This window comes from Chionomys nivalis, chromosome 11 (genome assembly GCF_950005125.1).
Source record: "Chionomys nivalis chromosome 11, mChiNiv1.1, whole genome shotgun sequence".
NCBI lineage: Eukaryota > Metazoa > Chordata > Mammalia > Rodentia > Cricetidae > Chionomys > Chionomys nivalis.
Genome location: NC_080096.1, coordinates 17,994,529 through 18,011,209, shown reverse-complemented (window position 1 = coordinate 18,011,209; position 16,681 = coordinate 17,994,529). Strand labels below are relative to the sequence as shown.

The 16,681-nt window shown below is 52.6% G+C and overlaps 1 protein-coding gene across 2 annotated transcripts in view; it reads right to left on the bottom strand.

The window, feature by feature from the left end:
• Man1c1 (mannosidase alpha class 1C member 1) overlaps nt 1-16,681 on the bottom strand; it is a 143,739-nt gene that overhangs the window by 13,256 nt on the left and 113,802 nt on the right. For both annotated transcript variants that reach the window (XM_057784072.1, XM_057784073.1), the window contains 4 exons: nt 11,876-11,970; nt 7,334-7,451; nt 4,607-4,700; nt 559-674 (listed from right to left, as the gene is read on the bottom strand). In XM_057784072.1, the coding sequence (XP_057640055.1) occupies nt 559-674; nt 4,607-4,700; nt 7,334-7,451; nt 11,876-11,970 (423 nt within the window). The remainder of the gene's footprint in view (nt 1-558; nt 675-4,606; nt 4,701-7,333; nt 7,452-11,875; nt 11,971-16,681) is intronic.

The window sequence follows — 16,681 nt, the reverse complement described above, 5'->3', positions numbered from 1 at the left end:
CTCACTCCAGCCTCCACCCCTCTTCCCTCCACAGCCCACGAAGAGACCAGCAGCGGCCCTAACTCTGCTAGCTCAGTGCTGTGTGGCCTTGTGCAAGTGTCCTCCTCTCTCTGGATCTCGGCTGGCATCCACATGGGAAAAAGAGCGAAAGTGCACGCTCCACACATCCTGGATGCCACTCTCTCTCTCTGCTGAAGTGTCACCTCCCCTTTACACAATGACAGCTGAAGATCCCAAAGGCTCCTGGCTGCCATGTGGGCTTTGACACATTAGCAGAAGCCCAGAGACTGTTGGGGGAGGGCTTAAACTAAGCTTCCTAAATCAGACTGTCACTTCCTATGAGACCTCGGACAAATGGGCTGACCTGCCTGAGCCCGGGCTTCTGAGCACGAGGGAGGAACACACAGATGTCTCCTGAATCTGGGGAGGTGTCAGTGTGCAGTGTGGCTGGGGAGGCCTCGCCTGTCACTCCCTGCCCATTCTACAGCCCCTCCCAGCACGCAGGGCCCTGAGGACTGGTGGCTGCCCACTGGGCAGGCAACGGGAAACTTCTCTTACCTCCAATGCTTCGTCGTACATATTTTTAGCCTCTGTGTCTGTTTTGGCGGACATCAACCAGGACTTAATCAAATATTCATAAAAACTGTCCCCAAGTCCTCCAACCGAGACATGGTCTGCAGGAAAAGATGACAGGAAGGATTAGCACATTTATTATCGGTTGGGTTCAAATGGCAGCCTTCATGGTCTGAGCTGGGCTTGGAGTGGAGCCAGCATCTGGTCAGCTGCCACCCAGCCCAACTTGGGTGGGCTGAAGGGACCCAGTGGGAACCAGGACATCTTGAGCCAGGTGTCCTGTATCCCCGCACAGGGTCCTCGGGGCCACAGTCCATCTGGCCTTAGCAGGATGATGACAAGGACCCTGGTTACTGTAAAGGGCGGGTTTTCTCTTTTAAATCCCTTGAGTTTTAAAAATGGATGCAGAGCAACTATTCTGTAGTAAAGTTATCGGAATACAGACCAAAAGAGGGCAGCTGTGCGCAGGGCTCCTTCCCAACAGCTTTGCAGGCTCATGCATGAAGTTTGGAGTTTCTCATAGTCTGTGTTTTTCTTTTTTATTACAAATTTATAATACATACTAGGAAATATATATGAATGCATATACATATATCTGTGTCTATGTGTGTGTGCGTGCATATGTGTACCTCTTCACTGACCATTCGCAGTGAATGCTGGCCCTTCATAAAAGGCTAGGAAAGAGGAGTAAGAGTGAGTCCTGGGTCAGACCCCAGCTGCAGAGCACCCTGGGGAGACTGAGTTGGTCTGTGCAGATCAAGATGATGGGAGCTGGAGGGGAGGGAGGGTTGGGATCCCTCTCTGTCTGGGGACGGTGGGCCAGTGCTACAGTGGTGTGCTGTGTTTGTGTGGTACGTACATGGTTTGCATGTATGTGTATATATAGTGTATGTGTCGTCTTGTGCAGTGTTTGTGTGTATGCATGGATCTGGGTGGTAAATGTCTGTCGTGTGTATGTGTGTGGTGTGATGTTTGTGTAGGTCTGTGTGACATTTTTGTGTGTGGTGTGTGTTTTGGCTGGGTTTAAGTATGGGTCTATGTGGGGTATGTGTGTTTATGTAGATCTCTGTGGTATATATGTGTGAGTCTGTGGTGTATATCGTGTATGTCTGTGTGGTATATGTCTGTATATATGTGTATGTCATCTGGTGTGGGTATATGTGTTTGGTGTATTTGTGTATAGTGTGTAGGTATGTGTGGTATGTTTGTATATATGCGTGGATCTGTGTGGTATGTTTGTGTGTATGTGTGGGTCTGTGTGGCATATTTCCATATTTATGTGTGTGCTATGTGTGTTTATGCAGATCTGTGTTGTTTATGTCTTTGTGTCTGATGTGTGTTTGGTGTGTTTGTGTATATTTGTGGGTCCATGTAGCATATGTCTGTGTGTCTATGTTTGTGATGTGTTTGTGCATATGCATGGGTCTCTGTGGCATATGTCTGTGTGTGAGTGTCTGTGTGTGGCGTGTGTGTTTGGAACCCAGTGGATTATCCTGGGCATAGTTTACACTGCAGGTGGGATTGAGCATCCTGAGAGTCTGAAGCCGGGTGTGAGGAGATTAGGAAAGAGACAGGAGTGGAGGCTGGGTGACTTGAGCTGTGGCCCTAACACTTCCCCCTTCCCCTGCCATTTCTACGGTAGCAAATGATGCAAGCAACCTCCTGAGTGCGTTACCTCGGGGTCACTTGGAGAATCCAAGGGGAGGGAAGAGTGGGAAGGCACTCAGTTTATGCTGAAAAGATACAGTCACACCAAAAGAACCCAACAAAGTCCAGAGACCCTGAGATGACCTGGGGCAGAAGCTAGGAGGAGGCAGCCCTGACAGACCCAGCAGGCTCAGCCTTCCCTCTGCTCTCCAGCAGGTCACGGATTCTTCTGTTATTAGCATGAAATAGTCTCATACACGTGACCCCAGGAGCAGCCTGGAAAGAAAATGATTCCCTGTGTAGCGGAAAGTCATTCCATGGCTCTCTTCTGCTTGCTGCACCGTCCCAGGCTGCCAGGGATGGAATAGTTCTTAAGCCCTTGCCTTCCATGCTCATAACCTGGATTCGAGCCTCAGTTTCTTCATTCTGACAAGTATTTTGGTTGAGAATTCACATTTCTGTGATTTTTAAGAAGAGGCTGTGTGTGTGGCAAGGGCATCATCGCAAACTTCTTAGGTGGAATTTCCTGGACCTCTGGGCCTGCTGAGGCAGAGAGAGGCTCATGGCAGAGGCTCTGCTGGGGAGGAAAGCCCTCGGCGGATGCTGTGTGGAGTCTGTTGGCCAGCCAGGCCCTGCCTGAATCACTTTCTTTTGGGATGACCTAGGTCACCTTTGGAGGACACCTTACAGCCTTTACTGCTATTCCTAAGCACCTTCCTGGTTGTGGATAATGAATTCGGTTCACTCTCTTCTTCATCGGAAACCAAGACTCAGAGAGACTGAGAAGGATGAGAATGTACTTCAACCGGAAGACAGACAGACAGAAGGACACACAAGGATATAGCTCAACTGGAAGACACATACAGGTCAAACATACACACACACACACACACACACACACACACACACACACACACCAGTTCCTGCTGAGTGACCATATGACTGAGCCTTAGAGATGAGGCCAGAGTAAAGCTGCAGCTTGCTCTCCCAGAGCCGGGCCCCTCCAGCTGGACCACAGCAGGGAGACTGGTCAACTCTGCATCCCAGTCTGTGTCAGTGGGTGGCACTCAGGAATGATGCTCACAGGACTGACAGCTCTGTGGACCAAAAGTTGTTAGGTGTGGTGTTGCACACACATCATCTCAGCACTTGGGATGTGGAGGCAGGAGGATCAAGAGATCAAGGCCAGCCTTGGCTACCTAGCAAGTTTGAGGCCAACCTGGGCTACCTGAAGACCTTTTTTCAAATAAAAAGTCTTTAACAGCTGGGTGTGGTGGTGCATGCCTTTAATTCCAGCACTCTAGAGGCAGAGTTAGGCAGATCCCTGAGTTGGAGACCAGCCTGATCTACAAGCAAGTTCTGGAACAGTCAGGGTTAATTCTTTAAACAAAACAAAACAAAAAAGCTAAAAAAAACCAGTACTGATTCGGATAAGTTTAAGATACAGTGGTGAGTGAGACATTTTTACATCACCGCCTAGTTTGGCCCTGCCTTAAATTTTGCCTAAATCAAAGCTGGAAGTGGAAAGCCAGATCAAAGTGGTTGGGGGATGTCACAGGGTCTATCCTATAGTCATTTCTGAGTGACAGCCCTAAGTGGGGCATTCCTGCGAGTCTGGGGATCACAGAGGAGGGTGCGGAGGTTCTGTGAGAGATGGACGTTGTGGTGGTTTGAATGGCTGGGTCTGGAGAAATAGCTCAGGGGCTGAAGAAATGGCTCAGCAGTGAAAAGCATTGGGTGATCCTCTAGAGGGCCCCAGGTTCAATTCCCAGCAACCACATGGCAGCTCACAACTGTCTGTAACTCTAGTTCCAAGGAATCCATGGCGCCAGGCATGCACATGGTGCATAGATATATGTATGTAGGCAAAATATCCATACACACAAAATAAATAAATCTTTAAAAAAAAGAATAGGAATGGCCCTATAGACTCGTGTGTTGAATGCTTGATCCACAGGGAGTGGTTTATAGGAGGTGTCACTGTAGACGCAGGCTTTAAAGTCCCATCCATGCTATGCCCAGTGTGGGACACAGTCTCTTCCTGCTGCCTGCGGATCCAGAGGTAGAACTCTCATCTTCTCCAGCACCGAGTCTGTCTGCACGCTGCCATGTTTTCACCGTGATGATAATGAACTAAACCTCTGAAACTGTAAGGCAGCCTCAATTCAATGTTTTCCTTTATAAGAGCTGCTGTGGTCATGGCGTCTCTTCACAGTGATAGAAACTCTAAGACAGATGCTAAGAAGGTTGGGAGGAGTCGGATGCGCAGTTACTGGCTTGTCCAGACCGGTGAATTCAAGAGCCAGTGCTCTCCGTCAGTGCCTGCTTGGGCTCAGGAAACCTGAATAGGAACCCATGGGATGAGGGCAAGGATACTGGTACTCACGCTGCACCCAGTTCCCGCTCACTGGGCTGAGGAAGTTGGGGTAGAGGCCGAAGGGCTTGTCAATCTCCCTGAGGACCTTGCGGATTTTTCTGACCTGTGAGAAACACCAGGTGTAGTTACTTTCTGGAAGAAGCCACTCATTCCCCACCGGCAAGGATGGAACAAATAGTTCAGAGGCACGTGTGTGTGTGTGTGTGTGTGTTAAAGCTTTTCGGTGCGTGTGGGGAGGCCATGAAAGAACCACAGGTTCTGTGCCCACATGCAGAACATTGTGGGGTGTGGCCAAGTGGGGGGTGGGCCCACCACCCCTCCTGTTGACTGCTCTGCCCGGGACAGTCCTAGCCTAGGCTGCCTGCCTAGGATACCTGGGATACCTAGGCTACCACTCCTGTGGACCACTCTGGGTGAGGAGTTAGATGAGTTGCAGTGGCTATCTTGTAATCACTAAATTTCCCGGTTTAAGAAAGACAGGTAGCTCAGGCTGCCCTTGAACTCTTAATCTTCCTGCTTCTGCTCTGAGTGCTAGGGTTACAGGCATGCCAACTGCACCCTATTTTTGAGTGCTTTGGAGCAAACCCAGGCCCCGTGCATCTTAGACAAACACCGCTGTTGAAGCTCTATCCCCAGACCCAGTGGTGTGGCTGTGGTGAGCTAGGGCATTGATACTCAGGTTTCTCTGAGCCCTTGGAGCTGTATTCCTTACCCTGCATGGAACAGCCATTGAGGATGACCCAGAAGATGAGCACACAGCAACACAGAGTTGCGGCTGGGCTTGCAGCCTTGGAGACTGCACACGGTGAGAGATGCAATTGAGAACTTTGTCTAGCCGTCTACTAGAACTGAACCCTCAGGGAGAGCAAGCCTCCAGGACCATACTGCTGCCTGCTCATGGATGAACTGGCACGGCAGGGCGGCTGGGAGGTGGAGCTGTCAGCCTTCCTATTCCTCAGAGGTGCTTGGTTCCGTCTCACTGCCCTCACGTCCCCTTAGTCCCTTTAAGGTGACAGAGACCGTGAGAGGGCCAGGAAGATTCTCGGGCCTGACTTAGGCTTCCCTGTCCTGGTGGGGCCCAGGGAAGCGGCTGTATTAGCCACCCTGAGAGGATGCAGGGCGCTGTAAGAATTTGGGCCAATTTGTTGACTGCTAATAATCTCCTCAGTGGGAGGCATGAGGAGGGGCTGAAAATAGCTCAAGTATGCAAATGGAGTGTGCAGAGGGATGGGGAGACTGGAGGTGCCCCCCGCAGCCAGCTATGCTGATCTGCCCGGGGAAGAATAGGCTGGAAAGTTCCTGGCCCAGTTCTTGGCTGTATCATGGCTGGCTGTCCTTAGCAGGTCACTCAGCCTCTCTGGATCATTCTACCCTCTACCTCTCAGTTAGATAGGCCGGGCAGAACTCCCCACCTCCACCCCACGCCTGCTGAGGCTTAAATAAAAAATGCCCAGGACACGGCAAGGGTCAGTGTGCACTCGTGGGACCCTTTCCTGAGCTGACCAGAGCTTCCCAGGGGAGCCCAGCTGGAAGGTCAAGTGAACAGAAAGCCTGGGCTGGGCAAAGGGTCAGAGAGCATGCATGGCATTTGGCTGTGGGAACCACAGCTCTGGACAGGTAAGGGTGGGAGGGAGAGGAGGTCAGAGGCACCAGCTGAGAAGGTGGGAAGCTTGTCCTGGTGGAGGCCCACGCGAGGACAGTGATGCTGAACCTGATGTTCAGGAGCACAAGGCTTCCTGCGAGCGTGCCAACTCTGGGGCCTGGGCAGGCAAAGGCCAGGAACCTATTTCCTTCCAGCTATGTGGGTGGTGGTGGGGAATATGGTCTGAGGACAGCTGGTGACAAGACACAGAGCCACCAGGTAGAGGTGTGAAGCCATCTCAGAGACAGCAGGACCCCAAATGCTGTTCTCAGGGGGCTACACTGCCTTCCTTTGGATCCAGGATTAGATCTGAACCCATACATTTCCTTGGCCATAGCCCTTTCAGAGAGCTTCCCAGAGCCTAGGATGGACAGTTGTCAGAACTGGGCAGTGATCTGGATGTCACTTCTCAGCACCCATGTAGCCTTGGGCAGCTGAGAAGAGAGATAAGGAACCATTATGCCAGCCTGCTGCCAGCCCGAGCCAGACAGGCACCTGGGAGGGAAAGGAACGCAGATCTCACACACACAGAAAAGCAAAATGTCCCTGGAAAGGGTTCTGTGCACACCACCGCCTGTTCCTGCCAGTACGAGGAGCCTGGCTCAGTCGCAGTCTCCAGATTTCACAGTTCACAGCTCTGCACCAGTCAATGATCCAGCACACACCTCCCTGGCAGATCTGGTGGCTTCTGTCCCCCCCCCCCCCGCCACCTGCCATTGAGCACAGTTGGTTCCTCTACCAGCAACCACTATGAGAGTGGTGGTTGGGGGTTCTGCACACCTGACTGCAGACACTCACCCTCTGCCCCTCTGCTGGGGTGCAGGATGCTCGCCCTCTGCCCCCCTGCTGGGGTGCGGGATGCTCACCCCCGTCCCTCTGCTGGGATGTGGGATGCTCGCCCTCCACCCCCCCTGCCGGAGTGTGGGATGCTCGCCCTCTGCCCCTCTGCTGGGGTGCAGGATGCTCGCCCTCTGCCCTCTGCTGTGGTATGGGATGCTCGCCCTCTGCCCTCTGCTGGGGTGCAGGATGCTCGCCCTCCCCCCTCTGCTGTGGTATGGGATGCCTGTCTGGGGAGAGAACAGGGGAGAGCTTACCTTTTCTGCAAAGACCCGGTTGCCAGAGAGTTCAGTGAGGTGCAAAAATTCCAAGTGCAGGGACCCGAACTCAGCCAGAATGCTGCTGCTGCCCGCGGTGGCCCAGCCCCAGTTACCACTGAAAAGACATCAGCTGCGTCACCCTGCTGGCTTTGGCTGAGAGGAGCAGTGGCTATGGTAGAGGGTGATGCCTGCTGGGTGCCAGACACCTCAGTTTATCCTCCTGGGCCCCACTATGTGGATGGCACCGGGGCAGGTGAGGGGACGGAACTTACTGAAGGGGGTCTGAGCCTGCACCATAGTCTTTATCCCTACCAAGCGGCCTCTATAACGTTTGGGGCTCAAGGCATGACACACAGTTATTTCACACAGTGACATCTGCAGGTGATGCTGACGGTGTGGTCAGGAGCCACAAAGGCCCCACAGGACACACAATGGTCATCTGTAGGCTTGCAGAGGGCAGTTCCAAGCAGGGATCCCCCTCCCCAAGGCACACACATATACACTTTTGCCTTTCTCCCTATCCAAGGTCATAGAATAGCCCCAGACTGGAGTTTCCTGGGACCTACAAGGTGTGACCACAGCCCTACAACTGCTGGACCCAAAGAAGCTGGGGCTTAGAAGTAGAAGAAGTGGGGTCCCCAGAGCTAGGCTAGTGCCCCACGAGACTGTGCCTCTCATCAGTCACGTTTTCTGCTCTGTGCTTGCAGGAGGCTCTGATGGCCACTTCGGGGTGCAGTGCTCTAAGATTAAAGCTCAGCCAGCACACACGTTAGCCCCCCACTTTCCCATCTAGAGACAAAGACTCTGGCCCACAGTCAGGCACCCCCTGCTGGAGTCACCAGTCTGGGCAGCAGCTGGGCCCCAAGGAAGCTGAACTGAGTCAGCCCTGGGGGAAGCCACCGCCTGCATCACTCTGGCCCGAGAGGGGGCGCTTTCCAGACCTCCCACCTGCTGCACCCTGGAACTAGAAGATGTAGGGTCCAGCACCGCTCGGCTGGCACCCTCAGGCAGGTCCCTGTATGCCGCAGTTCCCATCTCTGCATAGCAGAATGAGGACAACTGCCCTTGCCTCCCCGCCTGGCGCTTCTGTGGGGACTCGGGACGGAATAAGGAGGGCGGTAGGCCAGAGGCTCCCTCTCCATGTCTCAGATTCCACACACATATTCCGGTTACTTTCCCAGGGGATATTCAGGACTCTAGAGGGACAGACATTCTGTAGAGAGTTAGTGTAAGATGGGGGTGAGGATGGGCTAGGTTGGGCAGGTTGTGGGGTGGCTGTGTTGCCTTTTGGAGGCCCCCCTGCTCTCCTACTGCCTAGGAAGTGGCTGCTCTTCATTTGTCTCCAGCGATGGAGAGCACTTGGGAAGGCAGTGGGGGGCGGGGAGGAGCCTGGGGAACCACACTTCCTCTGGTGCAGGCCCGAGGTCTCACTGTCCACTCTGAGCTCTGCTCTTGCTCAGCATGGGTCTTCCTGAAAAGCCAGGGCACTGAGGGGAGAGCCAGCTCCTGGAAACCGATAGGGGTGATAGAGCCGTGTCTTCCACCAGTGCAGAGACTGCCACGCCCCTCGTCCTGTCCAGGGAGTTGATTTCATCCTCTACCTGGGGCTCACAGGCGTGGTTAACCCCAGCACCCAAAGGAGGAAACCGAGCTTGTCAAGGGAGTGCTGTGTGTGCTTATAACCAGACCCCTCAGGAGGTGGGATTCCAGCCCGGGCTTTCTTCCTCCAGCTGGGGAGCTCAGAGGTCTTCCTGGGTGATATCGACTGATAGTCCCAGCCCCCAAGTTAGCTGTCTTCCTTCTTTCTAGACAACACCTCACTATGCAACCCTGGATGTTCTGGAACTCACTCTGTAGACTAGATTAGCCTTGAACTCACAGAGATCCGCCAGCCTCTGCCCCGAGCGCTGGGATTAAAGGTGTGCACCACCACTCCCCCATCTTCCTGATAGGTTTTGCCCTCATTGTCCACCACGTGGGCCTCTCTGTCCTCTCTTCTGCCCCTCAGTCACTTCAGAAGTAGGGAAGGTGAGCGTGGGGTGTTCTGGCGGTCTCTGCCTGGCATCCTCTGTGTCCCTATGACCACGTGTCCTCAGGAGAGCCCCACCTCCCCCTTTGATCAGCTTCCTCCTTCAGTTAAACCCAGACACTCAGCTTCACAGAGCTATTGTGAGGCATTCATCAGGCACGTGACTGTCATTTTTATCAGCATGTAATTATGCATATGTAAAGTGACAATAAACTTCTAACAGGAGCCAGGTGGCTTTGGTGGCTTCCTTCACCGCCACCTCCAACTCTATAGCAGATACTGTGATTTTCATTTCATAGGTGGGAATACTTGGGCTCAGAGAGGGGGAGACACTTTTCGAAGGTCACACAGCCAGTGGCAGAACTGAATCCAAATCCTAGGTACTAGATACACCCACAGCATGCGTGCTGAGCAGCATGCTGGAAGGAGGGGGTCCTTCCACCAGCTCTGTGAGCCAATGGACCAGCAGTAAGATCTGCCCTGCTCTCCTCTCCCCTAGCTAGGGGTGCTGTTCCACAGTACCCCTTGCTACCTGGCTAAACCTCCTGTGTACGGTGCATTGTTACAGCAGAGTGCAAAGCCTACCTTTTTTTGGTTGCTGTGTGCCCTCGGGGATGTTATTGCACTTCTCTGAGCCTCATTTTCTTCCTTGGCAAAATAGTGCCTGGCCCACTGTGCGCTCCAAGGTTGTTAGGCATTGTGTAGGTGTGTATAGGCATGTTTAGAGGGAGCACACCCGCACGAACATACATTTGCACGAGTCCATGCGTGGATTTGAGAATAGCCTGTCAATGGCCAACTTGAGCGTCTGAGACCTTACTAGTGGCATGGGCAGAAGAAGGAGTGTTTTGGGCAGGTGTGTACGTGTGCAGACAGACTGATTCAGTCTGAGGTCCCTGGATTGGCCACAATCACTGCCTCAGATAGCCCAGTGGTCACTACAGGCCACAGCTGGCCCTGCCCCTCCTATGATGCCTCCTGTACAGGGATGAGCACCCGCCTCCACACTGGGCAGTGTGGCGCACCCCCGCTGGGCAGTGTGGCACACCCCCGCTGGGCAGTGTGGCGCACCCCCACACTGGGCAGTGTGGCGCACCTCCACACTGGGCAGTGTGGCGCACCTCCTCCCGTAGCTGCCCGGAACCAGCCCTTCTGAACACTAGAACAGCAGCAGATATCTCCCGCCCTCTACCAGGTCATCTCTGCGGCGCGTTCGCAGTAGCACGTGGCCACCATGTCCTCGCTACCCTCCCGTTTTTAGCAGTCACTTCTTTCCCAGAATATGAAAGCAAGAGATGCCAGGAAGAATATGCGCGTGCTGCGTTATCTCGATGGCGAGCGTGCAGCCTAAAAATATCCATGCCTGTGCCAAGAATCCTAGAGTCTGTGGCACCAGCTCCATGGGGGCCACAGGTGAGACAGCAGGCTAGGGCTACAGCAGAGGAATGGACCCCGAGGGCTGCGCCCAGACCCGGCCTGAGGGTGTGGGTCACTTCTGTCTTGATTCTCAGGATCGGTGTTTGTGGAGGGCACAGGTCTATGTGCAGACCTCTGAGGCATTGAATCTGGGGTGGAGGAGGACTTCCGTCAGCCCTCATGGCTGCCCTGGCTTCTGTGGAGTTTTAGTGAGGACACTGGGACAGTTTCCCACCAGGAGGCAGGTGAAAGGAGCACTGGCTTGGGGGATGTGGAGGGCAAAGCTACCAAGGCCACAAGACAAGAGGGAGGGTGGAGATGAGCAGAAGCTGGGTTGGCTCCCCTCCCAGGCGCCCGGCCAGCACTCCTGTGAGTTCCCCACGTGGGGGCTCAGGCAGGTCAGGGAGCATGAACTTCCCCAGCCTTTCTCCCAGCTCAGGTATGCCACACATGGCCCAGGGAGCTGCAGGTGTCTGGGGACATGGCCCTGCACCTCTGTGTCTTCCAGAGGTCTGCTCCACCTAGCTCAGAGTCAGGGCTCTGATCTCACAAGGAGAATGCTCTACCAGGAGGTGCCTCTGAGGGTGGGAGCCAACTCTGGAGACTGAGTCAACAGTGAGGGGGGCTATATGCAGAGGAATAAATGCCTCCTCCCCCAGGAAGGTCAGGCCTTGGTGGTCCAAACCCTACACTTGGTAACCAATAACTGTCCAGGACAGTACTTAGCAAAGACCAATTTTTACTATGCACAAAATAGGAACTGTGCTTTTCTCATACCTCAACCCCTATGTCTGTAAAAATGTAAGTCAGACAAAAGTGACTCCCGAGGGGCTGGAGCGATGGCTCAGAGGTTAAGAGCATTGCCTGCTCTTCCAAAGGTCTTGAGTTCAATTCCCAGCAACCACATGGTGGCTCACAACCATCTATAATGGGGTCTGGTGCCCTCTTCTGGCCTGTAGGCATACACACAGACAGAATATTGTATATATAATAAATAAATAAATAAATATAAAAAAAAAAGTGACTCCCGAGGACTCCATCCTGTCCACCACTTGGGACCCACAGATGCCACCGGTTTACAAGGGGCACCTCACCTTTTGAAGTTCACGACGCCCTTGGGGATGCCTGTGGGTGTATTGAAGGCAGGCAGCAGTTTCTCACCCAACTTGATGGCCTTTACTCGGAACACCTGCCAAGAAAGGTCAAAGGGAACTGAGTTCGTGTTGGGGGTAAGTCAAGACTAGGGGACAGGATTGGGAAGAGGCCCAGTGTCGGGGTCTACAGCCAGACAGCCTGGATGGAAGGTCAGGCTCCCAGATTGCTGGCTTTATAGCCACAGACCAGGTATTTCTCTCTGTCAATGTCTATGTTCATAACATGCCAGTGTCGCCCCTCAGATGGTAGGGGGACCTTGGGAAGAGGAGGAGAAAGCAGCCAGCATCACCTTCAGGTCGAGTCAGACCCCACTGAGGAGGATGCTATCAGCATCAGCACCACCATTCGAGGAGCTGTGGGATGGTGCATGCTGAATGGTGCAGCCTGGACCCGGAGCCACCCGAGAGGTCTGTGTGTTGAAGGCTTGATCACCAGGCTTGTTACTACTGGAAGATGGTAGAACCTTTAAAAGCTAGAACCTAGTGAAAGTAGGTAAGTCACTGGTGGGGGGAGGTGGGGACATTGGGCTCCTCCCTCTCTCTCTGTTGCTTCCTGGTCTTGCTTCCATCTCATGATCCTGCCATGATGTTCTGGACCACTATGGACCCAAAGAAGCCGTCAAGTAAGTATGGTCTGAGACCACCGTAAATGTGAGCCCAGTCGAGACCACCAGAACTGTGAGCCCAGTCGAGATCACTGAAACTGTGAGCCCAGAACTGTGAGCCCAGTAGAGACCACCAAAACTGTGAGCCTAGTTGAGACCACTGAAACTGTGAGCTCAGTAGAACACTTTCTTTTTGTAAGTTGACTATCTCAGGCATTTTATTCCATGAGGAGAGCTAATTAATACAACGAGAGGGAAACAGTCTATTTGGACAGGGCAAATACAGCACTGGACTAGGAGCCCAGACCAAACTATTCTCCAGATTCCAGAAGCTTCTACCTTCTGGATGACAGCTTCCCCATGAGATGGCAGGGCAAGGGCATTTCTTTGGTACTCTGAGGTCACTCAGTTGTTTCCATTTTACAGACAGGGAATGGAGGGCGAGGGTGAATGGGTTGTTCTAAACCCTCCACATGATGGCTAAGGAGCCATAATAAGATTCCAGCTCAGGGTCCCCAAGCAAGGTTCCAAGTTCTACAAACTGTTCCTTTGAAATGCCAGACTGACGCAGAAGGATGTGTGACCGTATGACTAGCAGTGTCGCTAGTAACCATTGTCTCCTAAAGACAAACACGATGACTCAGTGTGTAAAGGTGCTTGCTGCTTGAGGACCTGAGTTCAATCCCTAAGACCTCCACATGTGCACCATGACACATGTGTGTGCACACATCCACAAAACAAATGAAAAAATATAATAAATCCTATTTATTCTTAGGAGATAAATAATTGAGAGTGTTGTGAAGGATTTTATATTATAGTTGCTTATACCAGCATTGCCTAAAATAGACTGCGGTGCACCGAGTGACAGAGAAGAGGTTCAGCTCTGGCTTCCACGCAGTGTAATGTCACATAGGAAGTAGATACATCTATGACATAGAAAAACACGCCAAAACAGTATAACTCAGTTTAAAATGTGTTTACATGTGGACACATGGAAAAAGGAAACACATCAAAACAGTAGCAGTGTCCTCTCAGAAGGGTTAACCCATGGATGGTATTTATTTCCCTCTTTTTATTTATGGGTGCTTTTTATGCAATCATTTTTATTTTGAAAGGAAGGTTTTGCTGTGTTGCCCAGGCTGGTTTTGAATGTCTATGCTCTAGTAGTCCCCCTGCCTCAGCCTCCTGAGCAGTTTGGATTACAGGTATTCATGACCATGCTCAGCCTGTGTAATTTCACGATAGGACTGGGGAGATAGCTTGGTGGGTAAGGGCACTCATCCTGCAAGCATGAGGACCTGAGTTCGGATCCCCTGCACCCACATAAAAAGTTGGCTGTGGCTGTGGCTCCTGGAATCTCAGCACCGGGCGGGGCAGAGGGAGGTGGTGCTCCCTGGCCAGGCAGCCTAGTCTAAACGGCAAACTTAAGGTTCAGTAAGAGACATCTGGTTCTGGTCTCCCAGTTTGTGTGTGCGGGCACCTACCCACATGCATGACAAACATCACACACACACACACACACACACACACACACACACACACACACACACACACGACAGGCCTAGAACACAGTTGGACTTCATAGCCAACAAACTGCAGACCAGAAAAAAAAAAAAAAAAGCTGGCCATGATAGGGAACACCTGTAATCCTGGCACCGAGGCAAGAGAAACATTTGAAGCCGGGAATTTGAGGCCAGTGTGGGCTACTACTCAGAGGGAGGGGTAGAAAACACATCCATGTTGATCATGCACGGGATTCTTATTCCTAGAGGAGGGAGGGAGCAGAACACAGCCCCTGCTGCTGGGCATCCTAAGGACTTCGAGAGGATGAACGGAGGCTCTCTGCAAATAGCATGCTATTTCAGGGAAGGATTGGAGCATTCCTGGAATTCGAGATCCATAAGGGGTCATGGGCCCAGTCACCATGGATACCTAGAGAGGATCATAAATGCCATTTAAGAGATGGGATGCAAGTCCCTAGTCTGCAGCTCTGCTGACTCAGTTTCCTGACCTTCCTAACAACGCACCAGCAACAAAAGTCTGATAAATGAGGGGCTGGGAGAAGGAGCTCGTGGAGCTAGGACTGAAGGCCATGGGTCTCCCATTCCACAGAATAGAACACAAACAAACAACAAAAGTCCCAGGAGGCAGCTGCTAGAGGCTTCCCAACTCTGAGCGGTAAATGGGTTTGAGGCCTCTGAGGGTACACGGCCTTGCCAAGGAAGAGGAGAGGGAGTGGCAGGGCTGAGGACACTGTCCAGGGCCTGTCGGTGAGTCCTGGAAGTAGACCTTGGGAGCTGGTCTAGAAACCAAGGGCACCTGTCACCTGGAGCTGCAGGCTCTGCCTTGTGTGTCTGCTGCAGAGCTCCAGGTTGGAAGCCACTGGCTTAGTGACAGAAAGGACTTGATCTCATGCAGGCTTTGGATCTCTTTACCTATCCAGAAGATTGCTGGTGGTGAACGGAACCCACCCAGAGGTGCGGCCCAGGCAGCTGCATGGTTTCCTGAGACCCTGAGGAGGCTGAGCTAGTATCTTCATGTCCCTCCTGTGCATGGCCCTTAGGAGGCCTTGCTGTAGCTGTCACAGACGGTCCCAGTGGTCCTGGGGAGGGACTGGTCAAGCATGTATGTTCTCGAGTGAAACACGGGTCCACTCTGCCATCTTGAGAGGGAGTGGGGGAGGGGCTGTGGCTGCAGCCCTCTAGTGTCTGTAATAGCTCCCAGGGAAGGGCCCTACTAAGGTGGAGACAGCTGAGCTTCAGAGTGGCTCCCTCGGGACTTTCTCTAGGACACCCTGTGTCTGTCCACATAGGGATGTGGGTTCAGTAGCCACAGTTCCAGAATCAGAGAGGAACAGGAGTTTGATTGTGTAGGGCAGAAAACACAGGGAGCCAAGGGCCCAGCACACAGCCTCCCATGTCACTGTGTGACCTTCACTGAGCCCCGCACTGTCTGAGCTTCAAATGCCCCCCTCTTCACAGTAGAATGATGGGGTGTGTCTATTGCAGAGTTTTCGGGAAAGAAGAAGCTTATATGTGACATGCTTCTAAACTGTGAGATGCTGTCCCAACACCCCCAGGACCAGCTCTGTCACCTTTTAAAAAAATTTTTATTATTTTATGTGTGCAGGTAGTTTGGTCATGCGCATGTGTGTCTGTGCACCATATGTGTACAGTGCACACGTATGTCTATGTACCATATGTGTGCAGTGCACATGTATGTCTGTGCACCATGTGTGCAGTACACATGTATGTCTGTGCACCATATGTGTACAGTGCACATGTATGTCGGTGCACCATGTGTGTGCAGTGCGCATGTGTGTCTGTGCACCATATGTGTGCAGTGCATATATGTGTGTCTGTGCACCATATGTGTGTAGTGCACATGTATGTCTGTGCACCATGTGTGTGCAGTGCACCATGTGTGTGCAGTGCGCATGTGTGTCTGTGCATCATGTGTGCAGTGCATATATGTGTGTCTGTGCACCATATGTGTGTAGTGCACATGTATGTCTGTGCACCATGTGTGTGCAGTGCGCATGTATGTCTGTGCACCATATGTGTGTAGTGCACATGTGTGTCTGTGCACCATATGTGTGTAGTGCTCCAGAGAGCCAGAAGAGGGCATCAAATCCCCTGGGACTGGAGTTACAGAGGTTTGTGAGCTTGTGGGTGCTGGGAATTGAACCTGGGTCCTCTGCTAGAGTATTCAGTGCTCTTAGTCACTAAGTTACCTCTCTAGTGGGAAGTGAAGAAATGGAAAGCCCCCATCAGGCACCCACTGGGTGTCTGTGAGTTTTGTGTGACTGAGCCCTAGTATCAAGCAGTGACAAGGGAGACAGAGGCAAGAAGGCCAAAGGGCTGGAGTAAGGCCTAGTACAGCCCTCAGTGCCTCATGGAGTCGTAAGTCTGTTTCATCACCTGCTAGTGGGTGATGCCCTCCCCACACTGATGGGGCATCTGTGGCTCCTACAGAGCAGAACTCACAACCTGGTATTTAGAAAAGTAACCTGCCTGGGGGTAGCAGGGACCATGGAGGTGTGCTGCACCTCTGGGCAGGGGGTACAGACAGACTCAAGGAGGCCTCCTTGAGCTTCCCTTTGAGCCTTGTGAACTGTTTCTCAAGTTACCCATGCCCTGGT